This window comes from Anser brachyrhynchus (genome assembly GCF_964034855.1).
Source record: "Anser brachyrhynchus genome assembly, chromosome: Z".
NCBI classification, from domain to species: domain Eukaryota; kingdom Metazoa; phylum Chordata; class Aves; order Anseriformes; family Anatidae; genus Anser; species Anser brachyrhynchus.
In genome coordinates, this window is record NC_137697.1 from 40,389,548 (window position 1) to 40,410,399 (window position 20,852).

The 20,852-nt window shown below is 38.3% G+C and overlaps 3 protein-coding genes across 5 annotated transcripts in view; 2 read left to right on the top strand and 1 right to left on the bottom strand.

The window, feature by feature from the left end:
• Positions 1–14,439, top strand: part of LOC308185432 (uncharacterized protein) — a 42,350-nt gene extending 27,911 nt beyond the window's left edge. The window contains exon 4 of the mRNA XM_080573522.1: positions 917–14,439. Coding sequence (XP_080429648.1) covers positions 917–1,260 — 344 coding nt within the window. The 3' untranslated portion in view covers positions 1,261–14,439. The remainder of the gene's footprint in view (positions 1–916) is intronic.
• The window catches only part of LRRC2 (leucine rich repeat containing 2), a 165,368-nt gene that overhangs the window by 29,667 nt on the left and 114,849 nt on the right, over positions 1–20,852 (top strand). The window contains exon 2 of one of the 2 annotated variants that reach the window (XM_080573501.1): positions 16,566–16,647. The exons of the other annotated variant lie outside the window; for it this stretch is intronic. Within the exon in view, the coding sequence (XP_080429627.1) occupies positions 16,592–16,647 (56 nt within the window). The 5' untranslated portion in view covers positions 16,566–16,591. The remainder of the gene's footprint in view (positions 1–16,565; positions 16,648–20,852) is intronic. 2 annotated transcript variants of the gene reach the window in all.
• On the bottom strand, positions 14,310–20,066 carry LOC308185431 (cryptic protein-like). 2 transcript variants are annotated; one of them, XM_080573521.1, is made up of 6 exons: positions 19,768–20,066; positions 19,183–19,232; positions 18,885–19,070; positions 17,879–17,993; positions 17,673–17,782; positions 14,310–16,567 (listed from the first exon to the last, which is right to left on the bottom strand). In XM_080573521.1, exons 1-6 carry the CDS (start codon positions 19,788–19,790, stop codon positions 16,443–16,445), a joined length of 609 nt encoding a protein of 202 aa, XP_080429647.1. In that variant the 5' UTR covers positions 19,791–20,066; the 3' UTR covers positions 14,310–16,442. The 2 variants fall into 2 exon arrangements, with proteins under 2 accessions (XP_080429647.1, XP_080429646.1); XM_080573520.1 differs by having other exon boundaries at positions 16,077–16,567; positions 19,177–19,232; positions 19,768–20,041.

Here is a 20,852-nt window from a genome sequence, read left to right on the forward strand (position 1 = left end):
GGGACTGTCCTACAGCTGATGCCACGTGCCTGTGTGGAGGACTGGTGTTTCCTTGCTTTCCAGTCACACATGCATTGATTTGAACCCTGTTATCCTGCAATGGCAACTCCGAAAGTGCATCTGGAGAAAACACGTCTGCTTAGAAGTTTCTAGCCCTGCCTACTGGATATGACACTGAATGTTTGTTTAAAGTTTATGGAAAAAAATGTCATGTCTGGACAACTGAAAAAGTCTATTAATTTCACTACAGTTTCAAAAACATTTTTCCTCTCCTGGGATAAGCCTTGGATTGGACAGTGAGAAATCAGCAGGGACTAGTTTAGATAACAGAAAAAAAATAAGGATTAAGTAGATATAGGAATACACAGGAATACCTTTCATCTACATTGGATTTTTCCTCTGAGTGCATTCTGGATGGTGCATATATCATAACCTCCATGCCTATGACACACAATTGTTTTCTTTATAGTACCTCTTATAGGATGATCTCAAGGTCAGTAAAGCAGCAGATTGAAGAGCTGACATGTTTTATTAGCTGGATGAAACTTCTTCTGGACACCAATTACACGACATCTGTAACATTTATAGTGGTTGGTTGGTGTTTATTTGCAATTGTAGTATTGCCTTTGTGACATAGACATGAAAAAGTAGATAAAGAATTACAGAATCATTTAGGTTAGACTTTCAGATCTTCAGTGCTCTGCTTCAAGACTATAAGATCCACTAATACCTTTCCGTAATTCTCCCGTTAGTTGCTTGCTTGCAGCTTTTTTTGTGATTCTACTTTTCCCAGGAATGTAAGGTTTTTCAAGTAGTTTAAATTGCATTAGGCTGAAATTTAACCACTGGAGCTGCTAGATACACAGTTGCTTTCCCATGGAAGTGTATGTAATTAGCTTGGCTCCTTGCACTACAGGGGAATTCTGCTACAAAGGAGAAAAAAGGCTGCTGGTGTCACCTACTCTCTGTCAGCATTTCCATGTGTTTGAAACTACCTTAAAGTCCACATCAAATGAACTTCTACAGGGACCTGTCCAGAAAGGCTTCTATGATGATGATTTGAATTTGCCTGCAAATCTGGCCTGGATGTTTTTTACATCTTACTACATCTACATCTTACTACATCTTACTTACACCAGCATTAGGAACTCAATTGCTCCAGACACCCTCAGGCATCAATTTAATGAGTGCAGGAAAGAGGTTTTTGATCTTCTGTTAAAATCAGACAAAGCAGTGTGCTTCAGTGCACATGCTGTTTGAACTGAGGCTGGGGCTGTTCTACGCCCATACAGTCCATGGAAAATGAACAGGATCTCAGTGGGGTAATGCAGCCTTCTGCATATCTTTTCATAGATATGAAGTTGCATTATTTTTATCCTATACAGCCAAATTGTGGGTACTTCAGTTAGATGAAGTTAAATGGGATGAGTTGGGGATGTCTGAGACTTCAGACTTGCTTCCAGAAAATTTTTGAAGGTCCACAGGGACTTTGTTATCAGTATTAATTTAGATGAGTTTGAGAAATTTTATTTAGGAAGAAGGTAAGGTAGGAGGAAGGATGATTAAGGTCCTTAAGGAATCATCCCTGATTCTTTAAAAAGTAAAATTAATGGTCATGAATAACTCTGTGGTTTGAGTCCCAGTGTAAAGTAACGCAAGGAAGTTGTAGCTGTACCCCCAGCTTTAACTTAACTAAAACTAGACTTTGGATCAAGAATAAAAATATTTAGATATACTCATTTTCCTTCTATCAGTGTATCAGAGAGAAGGGATATGTGTGTCTTACCCCTCAGGGCACATCAGTGTTCTCCTACAGTGCTTTATTATGACCAATTAACTAAACTAAGAAACACATTGTGTTTTGCTTCTTGGCTCCTGTCAAGATTGCACCGGTTAGCATTAAAAAGGCAGCCCTGACTAGATGGGTTGGACCTGAGACCTAGAAGAACATGAATGTGAGATCTGAGGGCCCATTCTGCCTCTCATGTGTTCTTCCTGGAGAAAAATCTGATTTTAACTCTTACACTCAACCCAGTAATGAAAAGTAATGTCGGATGTGAAAGGTTGTCACCACAATGTTTCTTGTAAACACTGAGACCCAAACTGACCATTAGCTCTTAGAAGCTGTCATTAAAAAGTCTCTGACTAAAACAATCCTCAGTGAGTGAAGATTGCTGGCAAGATTACAAAGGTACCAGGTATGTGTTAAGTAAAATTTAAGTCATGGCAGATTAAGATCACGTACTTACAAGATGCCCGTGAGTGACCCAGGGCCATTACGTAGTAACAGACATAGGCATCCTGAGTGCTGCAAAAGCTATGCTCCTGTAGCTGCAATACCTGCTATATGAATATGTTTGGAGACACACACTTGAGAGCTGTGAAAAAGCCAAACTTGAAGGAGGATAAAAACAAATAGAAATGTTTTGCTCTTCCTTTTCCTAATACAAATTGGTTTAGAAGAATGTTTCAAGTGTGAGTGCTTTGGCCAGTTAGACCATTCAGACCATTTTCTAAATATGAATTTAAATGCCTAATATTACGTAAAAGATTTGAAACTTTTGTCCATAATTCTTGAAAGACGATCACTGTTATTTCAAATGAAAATATATATATATGTGAAAAAGGAAATGATACACTGCATTGTTTAAGAACTTTTTTTTTAATTATTATTTTTGTGAAGAAAAGCAGAATAAATTATTTCCTCATCTGTTGTTTACACATAGATTGCTAATGAAGTTTTAAAATGTTTAATGTGTCAAACATATTCATTAAATTAATATAAGGAGTCATTATATCTCTGGCAAGTAGAAGAACCTTTACAAAATCCATTACGTAATGTCTTTAACTTGATGGTAAAATCTCTTTAGTATGAGTTTGTTCTATGCCTAAAGTGTTCTGGAGCTGAATTATCCAGAAAATATGTTAGGTAAGCAGGCATTTAAAGGTTTTCTTGTGGAAAATTGAATACAAGATTGAATATGCTCAGAAGATTATTCACCATCATGTCAGTGTGTAGGAATGTCCTCAAGGAACATCCCTGGGCTCTTTGGAGCTCTGGTCCCTGGACTGTTATCTTTTCTCCTTTCCTGTTCAGCATGTACAAAAAAGCGTTAGTAGAAAGGCATGAATGATGGTCACTGGAGGACCTGCTCTTGGCCTGTACATGTTTCCCTCTTGTGATGGTACTCTAGTCAAGAACTCTGCTCTCTGCATAGTGGAGATTAGGTCTTGATGGGTGAAGAACACAGTCCAGATACAGGGAAAAGCTACCTGGAGGAGCGCCAAGAACATCTCTGACTAAATAGACCAGTAGCTCTTTATTACTCTACTTACTAATCTGGGGGTGTGGATGGATCCCATCTAACAGCAGAAGGACAATCTTCTTCTGCAAAGCTTGCAGAAGAAATAATAATTAACTAACCTAGCAAAATTGGAAACTTTCAGGTACAAAAAGCTTATTTATGTCTGATAGAAGTAAGAAGCAAGATACTTTTTGCTCTCAACCCATGATTAGAAATAGTTTGTCTTGAAGGGAAGGCCATCCTTGCCAGCGTTCATCATTTTCACGTCTGATGAGGTCAACACAGTACCTCACCATCCAGCAAACAAGATGTTTCTTGCTCTACTTCATTGCTTTATGTTTAAAGCTATATTATTATTATTAATAGTAATAATAATAATAATTCCTTCAGAAACATAGGCTTCTCTACAGAAAAATGGCTCAAAGCTTCTGACCAATATGTTTTACATATGCATACAAATTTGCTATATTAAACTCTTCTGGGCAGGTATCTATTAAAGTGTGACAAGAGAACCTGGCCCTACTGGACTGTATTATGAACTGGTTGCCTTCTGGCTTTGAAATCGATTAATGTTATACATTTTGACCTTCAAGAAGATCTCAGGGATAAGTCAGTCTCTCTGATTTTCTTGCATGTCACTGCTTTGGACTAGTAGAGTGAAGACCTGAAACTATGGAAATTTTTGAGAAGTCCTTCATTGGGCTGTACTCTGGTTATCTTGGTCTGAGCACCTGCTCTTATTTCATACTGTGCCTCAAGTCATGCAGATATTCTTGAGGCGTTGGGCTCAGCAGCCAGAATGAACTTTGATGAGTCATGAGTGCTTAGCACCTCTGAAAATGAAAAGCCACATGGACAAAGACGACTGTTGATGCAGAGAGTGCAAAAACTCCCTCTTACGTGCCATTGTTAAGGTAACTATGGAAAGCAATGTCCCCATGAAAGAAATAGGCCCAAAATAGTAACCTCCTTCAATATAATGTAAGCCCCATGAAATCAGTACCAATGGCTCTGATCTTGGCAAAAAGGCTGCTAGTGCTGAGAATGCAGCTTGAATCTCTTATAACTCCCCCATTTGACTTCATGTTCACAATCTTGTGTAGGCAGTTGAGAGACACATATGATCCTCATCACAAAAATAGATCTCGTTGACATTCATCCTTTGCGTGTGTCTTTCAGTGGTCCTGACATTGTTTCTAATTGAAAGTTTTGAAGACTTTAAGGAAATTGACCATTTATTTTCATCACAGATTTTGCCTTTTTGGATAATTTAGCAGGAGGCACCTTCCCTTCACACTGTTCAGTTCCTATCGCATTTCTGGAAAGTGACTGCTCCTACGTGATCACTTCCCCTCTTTGTCTTCTTCCTCTTATTTATTTATTTATTTATTTATTTATTTTTCTGGTAGTGGTTTCCCCATGAGCTGTTGCACAAGGTATCTGCTAAGAGTTGTGTCAGATGGGGTCCTTGAGTTGTTTCTATAACTAACTAACAGGTGATTACATCAACTAAGGCAAAACAAGTAATGTTACATGAAATATACAAATCTAACATCCATGCTAATGACTACTACTTTGAGTCATATATACCCTATATCCTGTGACCTCACAATAGTCAGAATACCCATGGGTCAATACTGGGTTCAGTCTTACCTGACATCTTCAATAACATTCTGGGTGATGGGACAGAGTGCAGTTTAGGAAACTGCAGATGACACAAAACTGGGGGAGCAGCTGATTCACCAGAGGGCCATGCTCTCATCCAGAGGCACCTTGTCAGGCTGTAGGGGTGGGCTGACAAAAATCTCATTAAGTTCAACAAGAAGTGAAAAGTCATGCACCTGAGGAGGAACAACCCCAGGCACCAGGACATGCTGGATGTCACCTGTCTGGAAAGCTGCTCTATAGAAAGAAATCTAGGAGTCCTGGTGGACACCAAGTTGAACATGGGTCAGCAATGTACCCCTGACACTCAGAAAGTTAATGCTATTCTTGGTTACATTAGGTAGAGTATAGCCAATAGGTCAACAGAAGTGATCCTTCCCCTCCACTCAGCATTGGTAAGGATGCATCTGGAGTTCTGCATCCAGTTCTGGACTCCCCAGTACAAGAGAGACCTGGACATACTGGACAGAGTCCAATGGAAGACCACCAAGATGATCAAGGGACTGAAGCACCTTTCCAACAAGGAGAGGCTTAGAGAGCTGTTCAGCCTGAAGGAGAGGAGGTTTAGGGGGATCTCATCAATACCTGAGGGGACGGTGCAAAGAGGATGGAGCCAGGCTCTTTTCAGTGGTGCTAAGTGACAGGACAAGAGGCAATAGGAACAAACTGGAACACAAGATGTTCTATTTGAATATCAGGAAACACTTCCTTAGTGTGCAGGTGACAGAGTACCAGAACAGGTTGCTGATATAGGTTGTGGAGTCTCCCTCCTTGGAGATCTGCAAAAGTCATCTGGACATGGTCCTGGGCATCCTGGTCTAGGATGAGCAGGGGGTTGGACCAGAGAGGTCCCTTCCAACCTCAACCATTCTGTGATTCTGTGATCTGGTCTGCATGGTATGTTCCCATCTGTTTTGTACATATCTCAGTGCTCTTGAACCTCACTAACCAACAGGAGGAGTTGCTCTAGGGGCTGATTCATCATGTGCTATGGGAGAACTGGCTTCTGCTTTACAGGTCTGTCTTCTGGAACAGATTTGCAAGCTTGTGGTCAATGCAGAGCCAATTACGTTGGTGAATTTTGGGTTGTTTTTTAGCAGGGTAACTACATATAATGTTGAATAAAATTAGTAATCATATATTCTTGATAAGACAATCTTGGGACAAACATAGAACCTTCAACCAGAATCTTCAACCAGAAATCTTACTATCTATAAAATCATCTGTAGCAATAATCAGCCATAGCTGAAAAATCCCTTCTTGTTATATTATGTTTCCATTGTTCAGATTAAGGGTGGTCAGTAAAAAATTCAAGGTTTTGAAGTATCATTGCTTCTCTCTCTCTTCTTTCCACTGTTACTCCTTAAACCCGGCCTGAAACTGAGGACATTAAAATAAATTTTACTGAAATTTTTCATTTGATCAACTGCCTGTAGAGATTATTTTTTCATATTTTTATCCTAAGTCTGTTCCTGAAAATCAGCCTCCTTCTTTACAGAAGATGTAGAAACCAGATCCCAGATCTCTGGAGCTTTAAACTAAAATTTTAGAACATGGTGGGCTCAGTGAGAGATGGTCCTCCACAGATCCATGAACACTTTTGTACTCCATGTGCCAGCTAGAGGCATGTTGGGCAGAAAACAGTTTTATATTTTGAAAATGAAGAAGAGTTGACAATGCTGTTTGAAAATGAAGGAGTAAGACTTGTGAAGATTATATGGCCTTACAATAGATTTTGATAGGGAACTGAATAAACATTGAGACAACATTGTACCCATACATAGAAGATTATCTCAGCAGAAGAGATACATACCTGTTTTTTTTGTTTTGTTTTGTTTTGTTTTGTTTTGTTTTGTTTTTAACAGTGGAACAGGTATAATGTTATCCCGGCTACACCTGTAATGATTTTGTACAGAGTCAGAAAACTGACAGCCAGTATAGACTTTTCGTTAAGTCAGTAAAAGAAGGCAATTCACTGCCCAGAGCACCACATAATTTTTTCTCTGACCTTAATGTTTTGGTAATTTGGGGAACACTGGCATAAGTACAGTATGAGTCTCTTTTTACTCTTTGTTCCTGAGAATGTTGCAGAGCTGTTTAAACATAGTTTTTTTCTAAGGTTAAAGCGACCCTTTAGTTTGCCTAGCAGCATTTTTTATCAGTATTCAGAAGCAGAGTGATACTTTAAAGGAAACCAGACAGCATACACAATAGTACCTGTTTCAATATATTTTGAATTATTAAATAAATATTTTTTTATAGCTAAGATAATCACATACGCAGAATATCAAGGCCAGTGCATGAGAGTGTTAAGGAATAAACAATAAATGCAGTAGGCAATTAATTTGTCTCCTGGGAATGTTATTTCACACACAGACACATTTTCCTCTTTAGCATCAATCTATAAAGCTGAGTTCTGTGAAGTGTTTTAATTAACCTATCATCATGTACTTATTTATGGTGTGCCTAGAAGATACTATCAAAATACAATAGTCTATTTTCTACCTCCATTATATAAAATGGTCCAGGATCTGAATATCTATACAAAACAGAAATTTTTAAAAACAAATATTTTCAAACCTATTTAATATGTATATCTCAGCACTCCATCAAACTTTAATTGACAGCAGCCAGGCAAGGCATATACTCTTGAAAAGTAACAAGTCCCTGTTACTTCTTTTCATCTGGCTATCTGATAAAACTCCTTTAAAATTAGTATTCAGCACCTCAGAATCCATGCACACAGGGCTGGTATAATTTGTCTTTCTGACACACTTAACCCAGCAAGTGGGTTTCTTGGTCCCTTTGATATAACAGTAAGATTAAAGGTAATTATTTCACTTTCTGTGAGTCGTCGCACAATGATACAAGAATCACTCCTCCTCCCTGTGGTGGGTCAGATCATGCTTATTTGTTCTCTGCAAGTTTGATTTTAATACATGAGCAGAATAGTGATAAGAAAGCCACTTGAAAAATTACTGTATTGTTGCCCATTAATTTAGTTCTGTGATACCCTTTATCTAATTGTATGCTCCTTTCACCAGCCAAAGATTTTCTTTCTCTTAATTGCCTAAGAAAAACCATCTCTCATTGATTCTACACTAAATATATGAACAGCATTTGCTAAGTACTGACAGTATGCTCAGCCTTAGTAAATAGGGTAGGATATATGATTTATAGCCAAAGAAACAGATAATAGTGGCTTCATCTCTGAAGACTGCATTTTTAAAAAAATGATGCCCTGTACTCAAATACTTGCTGTGGTTTGCTTTGGGTATGTTAGGTTTTATCAGTGGTGTGAGGCTCAGGAAGTCAGTCATTAGTGCTATGCTCCGTCTCACACTGGTATCTGACTGCAAAGTTAAGAGCTGATGTTATTAACTTCTAATGATGCCATCTCCTGGTGAGTGGCGCCTGTGCTGGTGTTGTGATCTAAGATCAGCACTGGTAAGATGGAAAATAAACAGTAAAATCAACAGGGCTCATAAAAGCAAGACTGAAGCAGGAAAGTAGGAATGTGTGCACACAAAGGGTTTTGCCTCAGAGTTTGAAGCCAGAGTCTATGGTGACAGATACTTTAATAACAATCAAAAAAAAAAAATCCCATAGGTGTTGTCAGCTGCTCAGGGCATTTCATTCTTCCTATGCACTTGTACAGTGCCTAGGACACCAAAATCTCAAACCTGGTCAGGTTTGTAGGCACACTAATATAGCCATGTTTTAACACAATGATGTTGCTTGCAATTCATGTTTATAGCTTTTTACATTATTGTTTGCAATGAATCAACAGACATATTGATAATAATGTCTCATCTTCTTTGTTCCATTACTTTGGGCTTTGTCTTTCTTTGCTAGTAGTACCTTCATTGTATAGTGCATCAAAGACTGGTATATGCACACACACACATGCATGCAACAGTTCATTGCTTGTTCATTGGTTTGATAGACTTCTAATAAACAACCTCTCTGCAAATACTGGACAAATCTCAATTTTTAACTGTTATATCAAATAGCAACTTAGTCTCCTGGTAAAAGTACACTGTGATACTAGTTTTTTTGGGGGGCACCTCTGTGTAATACAGTGAAAATGGCATTATCAATTCCACAAAATCATAGGATTTAATATCTTCCCATGTGATCCTGTGGAGAGATCATATTTCTTGTTAATTTTATCTTCACAATGGACTGAACTTGCTACAATTTTCATTGCTGAGTATGTTTTCATATCTTAAATGATCCCCATATCCTTTTTTCCCTCGAAACTTCTAAAAATTTCTACACCCTTTACAAAGTGAAGACAACAAAATGTTATGTAGCTTTCCAGTAATGGTGTCTCTAAGACCAAATACATAATTATACTTTTCCTCATGTACCTGTAGGAAGTTCTACTGTTTTTGTATCATAATGACAATTCTTATTTGCTGCACATTGATTTTTTTTTTTCTTTCATTCTTTCTATTGTCTCTGCATTCCTGGTTGCTGTCCTCTTTTGGAAGTAGACCTACAGTCTAACTAACTTGCCTATTACACTAAAGTGGTAGATTTTGTAGTGAGTTTTGGCTTGTCTAACTGTGGTCTCCCCTTCTTATTTGCTGTATGTGTCTGACACATCCCTTTGTCAGTGAAGGTGATCTAGCTAGAAAGAAGGCTAATAAAACCTGGAAAAAATCCCAGAGGTGTAAGTAAGTGAACCTGGCTGAATGCATGGTTGTGCCTGGTGTCACTACAAAGGGGACAGTACACGTGTCTGTGCGGTCTTGTTTTCACTTCAAATTACTTGAGAGGGTTGCAGTGTTGAGCATATAATTTGCACATGGAATATGCATTTGCCAGCCAGTTTTATCTGTGTATATAATTACCTGTTGGAGCTGTTGGACTGGAGGATGGCCTATGTGTCTTTAAATACAACTGTCTTACTGTTGAACTATATTGTAGCTGTTTTTGGTTAGCATCACTCATGACAGGCATATCACTAAGAGGAAATGTTGAGCTGAAAGGAGAAGATGGCACAGGAATGCACTGAATTGGCTTTTGCTGCATATTATTGGATGGCTGGACATGTACTGCACGATATTTCTGCACAAGATTTTTTTTTTCCACTGAGTTGTTACTCATATCTACACAAAAGCAGAACTGGAGTATAGCCTCTGCCAAGAACTATGGAATGGAAAGAGACAAAGGAGTGAGCACACTCCTATTTTTCTTGTTTCCTTCTAATAATACCTTTCATCCTCTGAAGACCAATGTTAAAAGCAATAAGAAATTTCCAGCTTTGATTTTAACATCTGGATACTTTGTCTTGAAGTATGTGGAGGAGATCCCAACTGAATAACAAAGATAAACATCAGTAAACATTGTTCTCAGCTTTGATACTAGATTATGAAGGCCATCTGATCCTTAAAATGGATTGAGCTATGTTTTCCTGTCTTCTGTGCTGGTGTTGGAATGCTTAATTTAGTCAATGACATTTATGATGCATATTGGTAACACTTAAATCATTTGTGCAAACCTTGTAGACAAGAAAGTGATGGCAGACCAGAATTTTAACGCAGTCCAGAGAGAACTTTGTGTGAAATTAAGTAGTTACCCAACATCTTTACGTTTTGCAAAAGCATGTAGAATGCTGTATAAACACACAGAGGGAGTTGTCCATCATTAAACAGAGTAACTTTTCTATACATTTTTCCATACTTAGCCTTGAACAATTAAATGGATTAGAATAATGATATCATCATGTTTCAGATACATATTTTTGAGGGAAATTTTGGGTTAACAAGCAGAATAATAATATTTGCTCGGATTTGTAAGTAGGTTTCTCCTAGTTTGATCTACCTACAACAGTGGGCTGGGCTGTCCGGCAGTCTCTGCCCCATGAGGTGTCTAAGCAACAGAGAGGCTGTATTGCTGGTGCTGCATTATACAGGTTTGAGGTGAGAGGACATAATGTTGCAGCTGAAAGAACAAGGCTGACATGAAAGCATGAGAATTGCCAGGTCTGTTAAAACATTCTCTCCCCTACACCCCCCGCCTTTTTTTTCCTCTCTTTTTTTTTTTTTTTTTTTTTCATTTTAATTTTGGTTCTAAGAAGCTGTCTTCAGAAGAGTTCATCTATATAGTCAGGTAGGGAGGATCTTTGACACCTAGTCTTTTTGATCTTCTGTGAATATCATGTTTCCATCACTGTACCACTTTTTCAACTATAATTAAATATTTCATGGTGCTTAAATATTTATGTACATTGTGGAAAGAGGTAATCTTGGTCTTACGAAAATGGAAGAGTCAACCTTACCCATAAAACTTTGCAAAATTTTACTAGACATTCTCTGTGAGTACATGAGACAGAACTATTTCATTGGTCTATACACGAGATTACCTCTCAAATAAACCTTTTTGAAGTGCTTTCCGAGTAGGATGAGCCAAATAAAACTCTGTTTAGTGGGGCTCTTTGTGACTATAAAAGAATTTAATATTAATCACTGTAGTGTTTTCTGGTGGTAGAAAACTCTAAATGAATGGTTTACAAATGCCTCTCATAGTCCTGCAAGGCTCAGTCTTGTGACCCAAGTCCCAGTTTTATGAGAGGATGTTAGTGATGAGCTGTAAGTTACTTACCACCTTTAGTCTGCAAATGAGGGAGAATGTAGGCCACTAAGACATACAAGATAAGGAAGTAGAAATAAAGACAAACACAGAAGTGAGATTGCTAATGTGATACCGGTTAATAGGAATTCAAAGCAAATTGAACTGAAAGTGCCACAGATTCCAGAAAGAGTTCCATTATGAGAAAATATAAACCCAGAGTAGAAGAAAGATGGAAACTGGCAACTCACTTAGCCTGAGAATCAGCCTGCTCCAGTGTGCCCCTAAAGCCAGTGTTTTCCTACGTGTGCGCTGGCTGCCTGGTTGGTGAGGGGCTGTCTCTGGGTAACTGAAGCATGTTAGCTTAGTAGCACGCCTACATCGGCCATCACTATGTGTATCAGCCAATGAAAAATATGACACGGATCCTCAAAATTTGTGTGTTTGATTCTGCTGATGTCTCTGTGGCTGGTGAAAGATGATTAGATATGTCCCAGGGAATGTGTGAAGCTCAAAGAAGTTCACTGGTTGTCAGAAGAAAAATCTGCTGAGTCCACATGGCCAGCGAGGCTCAGTGTGGACAATGTGATTTCTCTAACTAATGGGGGTATAGTGCCAATGCTTTTCCAACTGTTTGCTTTCAAACCTTTACCAGTGTTTCTGTCCTGGTACTATCACAGTATTTCTTCCAGATGTTATCATATAAAGAATGTCTGAACTGAAGCCTCATAGGCTGTCTTATAAGTTTGTAATTTTGCTGCCTTTGTAATTTTGTATCTACTGCTGCAGCAATTGAATAGAGCTGCTAATTAAAGTTATTGCAGTGCCAGCATGTACCTGAAGAAAAATGCTAAACCCAACATACATAAGGCATCTTGTTTTATTGTGATGGCATATGGTAGCTTCATGCCCTTGACAAGAAGTCTTCCTCACAGCAGCACCAGCCAAGGGCAAGGTCAATGAGCCAAATATGGAAAGAGTTATGTGTTTTAATGTCCTCTCTGACTGTAAACGTGCATTGCAATCACAAGGAGTATTCATAACTCTTGGGCAATTCAATACAGCTGCTCATCGGTCTTGGGTCTCCCATTTTCATACATGATTGTGCTGTAAAAAGTTGAGACAGGCAGAGGATTACAGGTGATGATTGCTGGGTGACTAGGTAGACCCCCCCTCCCCGCCATGACATACGCCTCTAACTTGCAGTGAGGCAGTCTGCTGTACTGTAAAATCTTTCTAATGAACAGGAGCCAAAATATAAAGTTGCTATGGAAGCATGCACATGGAAATGGTGGGTGCAATGATCCAGACACACAGCCTGCTACACACTGTTGAGTTCGTGAAAGATAAGTAATGAAATGTGTGAAGGTAGACCTAAGCAATCTCACATGTCAGTTATAGAATCACAGAATCAGAGAATTAAAATAAAACAAAACAAAACAAAACAAAAACAAAACAAACCTCCCTCAGGTTTATCTGAGTAAACACGAGGAGGAAATTACTTTTGTTTCTGTTTTGGCTGACTGGAAAAACAAACAAACAAACAAAAAACACTTTTTCACAGTTATAGGTGAGGGAGAGCTGTTGGCACCTATAGGCACCATTGACACTTCTCACAAACAGAAATTCATCTCTCCTAGCTAGGAAAAAAGTCACCTTGAAAGATAAATATCAGATACCCAAAGAGCCTAAGGAGTGACACTTTTCTAGTGCCTGCAGACATAAACTGGTCTTTCAGGCTTGTGTTAGGAAGTCTTGGTGCACTAGACAGTATTGGTTTAAAATGGATGGCTTCTTTTAAATGGGCAGTGTGTTATTGGCAGATGTCAGCCTACCCCTGTGAACCTGTGCCTGATGTGGTGCCGGAGCTCAGAGTAGTGTGGGTCGATGGAGGCAGCCCCCACTGCCACAATGCTGCCCCGATCTGGGACCTTATCAGCATTGTGCCCTGATGAGAGGCGGAGGCTGCACTGGTTGCAGGGGTGAAGCTGTGGAGGCCAGTCATGGGATGCACCATTTGTTTTAGTTTTGGAGTCAACTGTGAGGAGCGAAAGGTCTAGGGCCTGTGAAGCATTTGATAAATATTTCTCTTTGAGGGTCTTTACCCTGCCCAAACGCAGTTGCATATAGAAAGGGCACATGCATGAACTCGTGGCAACAGATGTCTATTTTGCTGGGACGTGCCATTTTTGACGGAATGGTCCATAAAAAGAGTTAGCATGAGGCTGGAGAGTAAGCATCACTGTTTGCTATAAACAAACCTTTCAAAAGTGACTGTAATTGTGGTGTTAGAAAGTTGGCCTGGCCTACATGGTAGCAGTGGAGGAAAATAATGCTTTCTTTCATCTGTTCTTTCAAACAGCTGGAGACAGATAAAAGCAGAGACAGTTTTAACCTAAGCAAAGATTGTGACTGCATGCTTTCCTTTGTTCTTTAGTGCTTTCTGTTTTCTTCTTTCTTAGTTATATTTTTTATTTGTGAATAAGTCTATGTATTGATCAGCTTATGAATACTTTTATTTATTTATTTATTTATTTCCTTTAACTTAAGGAGATACCTGTTTCTCTTCAAACTCAACTCCTATGGAAACCTCTGCTTGAGAAGTATGCAAGGATAACAGACTCTGTTTTGTTCTTCCCACTCAGGCATCTTTCCGGGCCCTGACAGAAAGGCCAGGAAAGAACCTTCCAAAACTAACCAACAGAAGATATGCTTTGACATAATAGAGTAGATGTAAAACAGTCCTGAAGCAATCAGTTCCAGATTTTTTACTAACCCAGAATACAATGACATAAGATAAAGATTTTTTATCATTAAAAAAAGCAAACACACACATGCAAAGTCTGTCACTTTTTCCAGGTACACAGGATAAAATTTTCAAATCCCAGCATTTAGAGTGAGCAGTGATTTACATTGACATTAATTAGAACCACTTACTGAGCTAAGTTTCCCATGCAATGCTTTGAAAATGTACCTTGCTGCTTCTAATAAGGTGTTGTGGACTGGTTTTGGTACAGGAGGAAAATGTTTAGATAGGCGTTTCAATTGCTCTAATACTTCAAGTCATACTGATCCAATAATGTATAGCTCCATCAGGGTGAGTCTGCAGGCACATGGGCTGATCTAATAAGGAGTTATTCCAGATCAGCTTTTCCTGATTAAATTTGCTGTGGATGTTGTTGCAACAGAAATAACTCTTCTGCTATAAACCCTGCATTAGGCCATTTTTTCCTTTCACTAATTGCAATTTCTTATGGCTCTGTACGTTTTCTGTAGGAATAAAAAATTGAGTATTGCTTCAGATATATTTTTTACTGTGTACTTTCCACATATCTTTCTGCTTTCCCTCAAAAAGTAAAACATATTTAAAACACATTACCAGCTGCATCGCTTCCCAGATATGCTTTATGGCAAGCCAAGATGTTTTCACAGTGGCATCTCTACAATTTCAGCATCTGACAAATAAAGGCATAACCATTTTCCTCTAAGCTGTTCTCTTTGATATTTAGTTGTCCTGAGATGGTCTTTTCAAAGTCTGTGTAAACACAGATTTATGGGTACAGCCGAGTTTGTGATAAGTAATATGAGAAAAGGACCACTTCTGGTCTAGTGTATCTTATATAAAGGGCAAGAAACCTTACTCCTCAACTCTAGGGTGTGGAAAGGAGAAGTCTGAATATTTGTAGCATTTGCCATGCACACACGTTTACACAATGGTTCCTGTAAAAGTCAACATGTTACTTAACTGCCACAGATTCAAAGGCAGCCACCTTATTAAGTCATTTGTTGGTAATGAATCTTTTTCTGCTTAGTAACTACATTGTTGTCTTTCTTTGTTGCAATTATGAAATGCTAAGAATTACATATATTTAACTTTTGAGAGTCATTAAGGACCCCTTAGTTATTTTATAAATAAACGATATTTTTAGAGCCAACAAAATTATAAATCTGATGGTTTCTATGTAGTAGCTTAACTTTCAGAGAATGGTGATACATTTTAGGTTGCTCTCTGCAATTTAAAAACAAAAACTGATCTGATGTCTTATAAACTTACATTAGAAATGAGGTTACACATTCCAAACATTTTTTAATTATTTATTTTACAGTTTAGAAATACGTTTAAATGGTATATAAATCCAGATATCCTATACAAAAAGTTTAAGGAGGTTCTTCCTCACTGTCCTTTTAAAAACAAAAGAACTCATATTTCCAAGATGCAAAATAAAAGAAACCTCCAAAAGACAAGTATCAGCTATGACTTCTTAAGAAACACAGGCTTCCTGCCTAAGATTATATAAAGCTAAAATTTAACTATAATAAATAACAATGAAAACTGAAAGATATATCTAACTTTTAGTTTGTTCATATATTAGGGCTTGAAATTTACCCTTAAAATCCTCCTTATTGTTTCAAAATTCAGACTGTTCATCCTACCCTGCCCTTTTCTTACCATTTTGTTACTGGATACAATACAGTAAAAAATGGTAGTTGGAATTTTCTCATTTAAATAAAGCCAAATACAAAAGCTCTTCAGAAATGAAAATGGCTTTATTTGTTAAAGTAGTTGTACTGTGTACACAGAAAATTACTATAACTTACAATACTTAGGGCATAGAGCATTTGTTTTTTCTTCTTCCACTGGAAGAGCAATATTTTAGAACTAAAGACTTGATGGAATCAGACATTGGTAGTAGAAATAAAATAATTATATAATAAATACTTCACATTTATATAATCTGCATTTATAATAAACCAAAAATTTTAACATTAACTAACACCTCTTAAAAATATACATTTAAGTGTATTCTGCAGTAATACAGAAGAAAGAGGTTGTATGACTCATGATAAGGGTTACATGAATCCTAAGATATTTATATTTCCCTTTGTCCAGTTTTACAACTGCCAGCAGCAAAACTCCAGGAGTAAGGTGAGGAGGCAAGTGAGTGTAAACATTTTTTGTTGTAATCTTAGGCCATTAGAATATAGTCTGGTAATTTCCTCCTCTTCTTTTTTCAGTTCTACAAAAGTATCAAGAAAATAAAATGGTTAAAGAGAAAAAAGATTTTCAACAGTTTGAAACTTCTCAGACATCTCACAGGTATTTAAGTTAAAGATATCAGCTATTAAAACCAATCAAAGGAGCTATTCCCAAGAGAGAGATTGTGAATAGATGTCCCATCAATGATCGTTTGGGGAGCAACTGATAGCACTTATCAGCTCTTGCAGGCATTAATCTCAGAATAATCAAAAGTAAATACCAAGCAAAAGCAAGAGCAAGATCTTCACAAGAGGTATGCACTCACGTCTGCATGTAGCCTTTTAACCCCTTCCTTTAACAGGAAGGGGCTCCTCCACTTATTAGCAGGAAGGCTTAACATCATGCATGTGAAAGCCATCGAGTCCCTGCTCTGAGGATGAGCAACCGATTCTATAGTGCCACCTTTACTGCCTTTGTTAAGTAGAGCTCGAGAGTAGGAAGGCAAGTAGTAAGACTGCCCTTTCTGAGCATGGCCAGGCCTGCTAGGTCTTTTGCTTCTGTAATAGAAAACCATCTAAGTTGAACACTCAAGGGAAGAACGTTTAACTCTTCAGAAGAGTTTAACTGGCAATAGCTAGTTGCCGCACTTAATTGGTCACTAGAGAAGACTTGAAGGCAAAGGTGGTTTCTGTAGTATAATACTGTTTTCTACTCTTACCACACCACAGTTTGCATTTATGTTTTCTCTTGATTCTGATCTTAAAAAAAAAAAAAATCAAACCGTTTCTTTTATGCTTTTCTGTAGTTTTGTAGTACAATTTGTCCTTGTTAAATGGGAAGTCATAAACATATGCAGATTTTGCAAATCACAAAAAATAATCATCCTTGCAATTTTTCAGGGAAAATGGGGGAAGTAGTTCCCTTCTGCACAGGATTATAAAGATCTCAAAGTACTTTAGGTAATATACTATTATAAGCAACAGCAACATTGTTTACTGTCTCACTAATACATCCTCTGAAGCAAAGCAGGCCCAAGAAGAAATTTAACAGGAGCACATACAGCATCCTCCAGGTAGCTCAGCCTTGCAGAATGCAATTCTGTCTCCCATTGGGCAAAAAAAGCTTGATTTAACACCAATCCTTACCGCAGTTTTCATGCATTATTTCAGAGAGACAGTTCAGAGTACCATAGCCACACCGACACAGCCAACAACCCTTCAGCACCCAGGCACCATGGGCAACGCTGCCGCAGTTGCTGTCAAGGACAAGAGAGACATTTGGTATGCCACTGTGATCCCACCACAAGAAGTAACCAGCCAGAGCATCTCTCCAGTTTTGGTCTAGTTTTTACCTTTGCCTTTCATCGTGTTCACAGTATCGGCCAGTGAAATGCTTTAGACATGCACAGAAAGCCCCAAGGATACAGGTCCCTCCATTTAGGCAGCAGTTTCTGTTCAGTTTTTTACCTGTGAGATCGAATTACAGAATTTACAAAACAAGACGACATTACTGAGTCTACCAAGCATTCAGGGGGCTCTGACCGTCCCATTTTTCTCACTTGCTCTCCCAGGTCTCTCCAGTTCCCAAAGGATCGTAAGGATATCTAGTTTTATTGTCTCTAAAGACAATAAAATTAGCTGCCTGTTAGGAGTGTTTGTTCAGTTAAGCCGAGTTTGTTTGGTTAGGGATTAAAAGCAAACTACCAAGGATTACAGGATGTTCAAGAAGCAAAGCCTGACACGTCTACCAGAAGCAGCATATATTCAAGTGAAATATTTCACTTTGATGGATGCAGGTTTCATTCACACGAGGAAACAAGACAATTACTGGGAAGTGTTCCTAATTTTTGAAAAAATGAGACATTTTTAAGGGGAATCTCTACTTAATTTCGAGAGGGGAATGGAACCTTCCCTCAGGCATTTTGCAGATGCCTGGGATACACCTTCCTCTCCTCCCTCTGGTTGTTTACTTTCATATAGCTCAACATATATATATATATACATACAAATATAATTTCATTTTTGGTCATGGTGACTTTTCCAAAATGTACAGAATTTTACAAAATTTTAAAAACTCTTTTGCAAGGACCAGCCACTTCATAATGCCTAGTATTCTCCTCTGTTTTGTCTTATCACCATTAAACATTTTGCAGATGAAACATCTCCAGTTTTACCTTAAAATTTTAGCACTATTTCATAACCGGCTACAGGAATAATTTAAATGAGCTGCTACAGAAAATCAATAGGCTGGATGCTTTCAGCCAACTCTGTGCTCAGGAGAACAGTAAAAGCATTATTGTGGTATAGTATCTTAAAAATCAATCTTATGACAGTGTTTAAATAAATAATGTTACCTACTCTCTGTAATCCCAGTAAAAGGTACAAATGACCTGGAATTCTGTTGCTTTCTGCTTTCATAACTCTGATTCATGTCACTGAGAGCATTTATAATAGTCCCTTCATTCTTAGGCTGTAGCTTTTGTGCTGTGGCATTGAGATTTTTCACATCTTTCACATCTTTTTCATTTTCTTCTTCTTCACGGCCTTGATAAGAAGTGCAAAAACGGAAGAAAATGATAGTTTGTAATGAAGCAATACATACTGTAAATGTACAAGAAAAACATGGCGCAGGGGGAAAACATGAAGTTACCTTTACCTTTTCCTAAGTGAAAGGCCTGCCAGACCACAGTCACAGTGAAAAGAATTCTTAAAAAAAATAAAAATAATAGATTAGATTCATGTTAATAAGACCCAAACACCGAAAGAGATTTTGATTCGGGGGGGTTGGGGGGAGGGGAGGAGAAGGAACAGGAGGGCAAGGAGGGAGGGGTAACATTTTCAAAATTTATAATCTCAATGGTTGATAAAGCTACAAATATTTTATGCCAGCAGTAATTTTAATTAACACATCAAAAAATCTCAAATTAAGCTCGTAAATTTAAAAAAAATAAAAAAAGGGGGGGGAGGGGGGAAGGACATACATATTGTACTTTCTTCTAGAAAGCTATAGATACAATACACTTACTGGTTAACAATCAGCCAAAAATGTCTCTTTCTGTACCATTCCTTTACCACAGCAGAGCTATTACCATCCAGTTACAAAAACAGCAAAGGCAAGAGACATTAGCATTCAGTTCCAGGTACATAATGTTCCCTTCCTGATTCTCAACCACAAAAAGTACAGTTAAGAAGCAAAACTTCTTTGGCTAGAGGAGGTAACTGGCAGCATAGGCAGCCTTACCTAACGCGTTTTTCCCAGTACATTTTCCTGCAGCTTGAAATGCTCTGCAGCCCTCCAGGAAAGTTTGAGCAGTGGGCAGAAGTCCAAACACACTCACTGGAAGCTATTGCATGCAGCAGTCTTCACACCATACACGGAACCAAGAGAGAGAGAAAGCGTGATGGAGGAAACTTTTCTCTTTCTGTCCAGCTTACAGCGAGGTAGAAAAGACATAGTTCCCACTTGTACCCCTTGCTGAGCCCTCACTGAGGTCCCATGCAGGGAGTGAGCATCCCTCTGAGCTGGGACTCCTTGGCCTGCGTCTGATTTACATGCATTGCTGAAGGGTGGAGCAAAGTGGGGGCAGCTACAGTTGGGGGGAGACTTAAGGGCCCATGATGAGTAAAAAGCCTGGGCCAGGAAGATCTCATCTCCAGTTTATTTTGTTAATTTAAAATAAAATAAGAATGTATGTATGCAGCACTGCATGCTGCATAGAAAAGAAAAAAAATGTTTTGCAGAACTTCAATAGGTGCATGGTAAACTGCAGAAGGTGTATAACAAAGGTTAAAAATTCTTGATTCTTGTCTATACCAGGGTTTTCTGCAGGGGGTACTAGTTTTGTGAAATTGTACCAATTAGATAGAGCCTGCATAAGAGATTTCTACCAGCCGTACTACAAAAAGCACTATAAGGTTCATGGCAGAGGTCTGTCATCTCACAAGAGATGTAAACTCATAAAATAACCTTTGAAACTGTTTTATTATTATTATTATTACAGACCCATTAGTGAGCATTCATAGTCCCTGCAATATCAGCAGACACCTACATTTTATTAATCATGTATACTGAAGTAGGCTAGAACCACTTACAACTTTACTATGCCTCAGCAGCACAAGCAAAAAGACCTGCTGCTTTGGACAGTGGTAAAAAGACAGCTTTGGTCAATCTTTTCTCAAATGGCTCTACCTGTACACTGCAGTTCACACTGCTTTTACCTAAGTTGTAGGAGAAAACTGCAACAATACAGGTTTGTTTTGTTTTGGAGAGCATGTGAAAGAGTGCAGCTTTCACTAAACCAGTACCAACCAACCTTGCACAGACTG

What these genes read in the sequence shown, in the direction of transcription:
- LOC308185431 (XM_080573520.1), bottom strand. Translation starts at nt 19,790, where the DNA reads ATGTACTGGGAAAAACGCGTTAG. An exon ending in TCACTTAGGAAAAGGTAAAG is followed by an intron (nt 19,071 to 19,176) that starts GTAACTTCATGT and finishes CTTCTTATCAAG; the next exon opens with GCCGTGAAGAAGAAGAAAAT. An exon ending in AATAATGCATGAAAACTGCG is followed by an intron (nt 16,568 to 17,672) that starts GTAAGGATTGGT and finishes ATACTTTTGTAG; the next exon opens with AACTGAAAAAAGAAGAGGAG.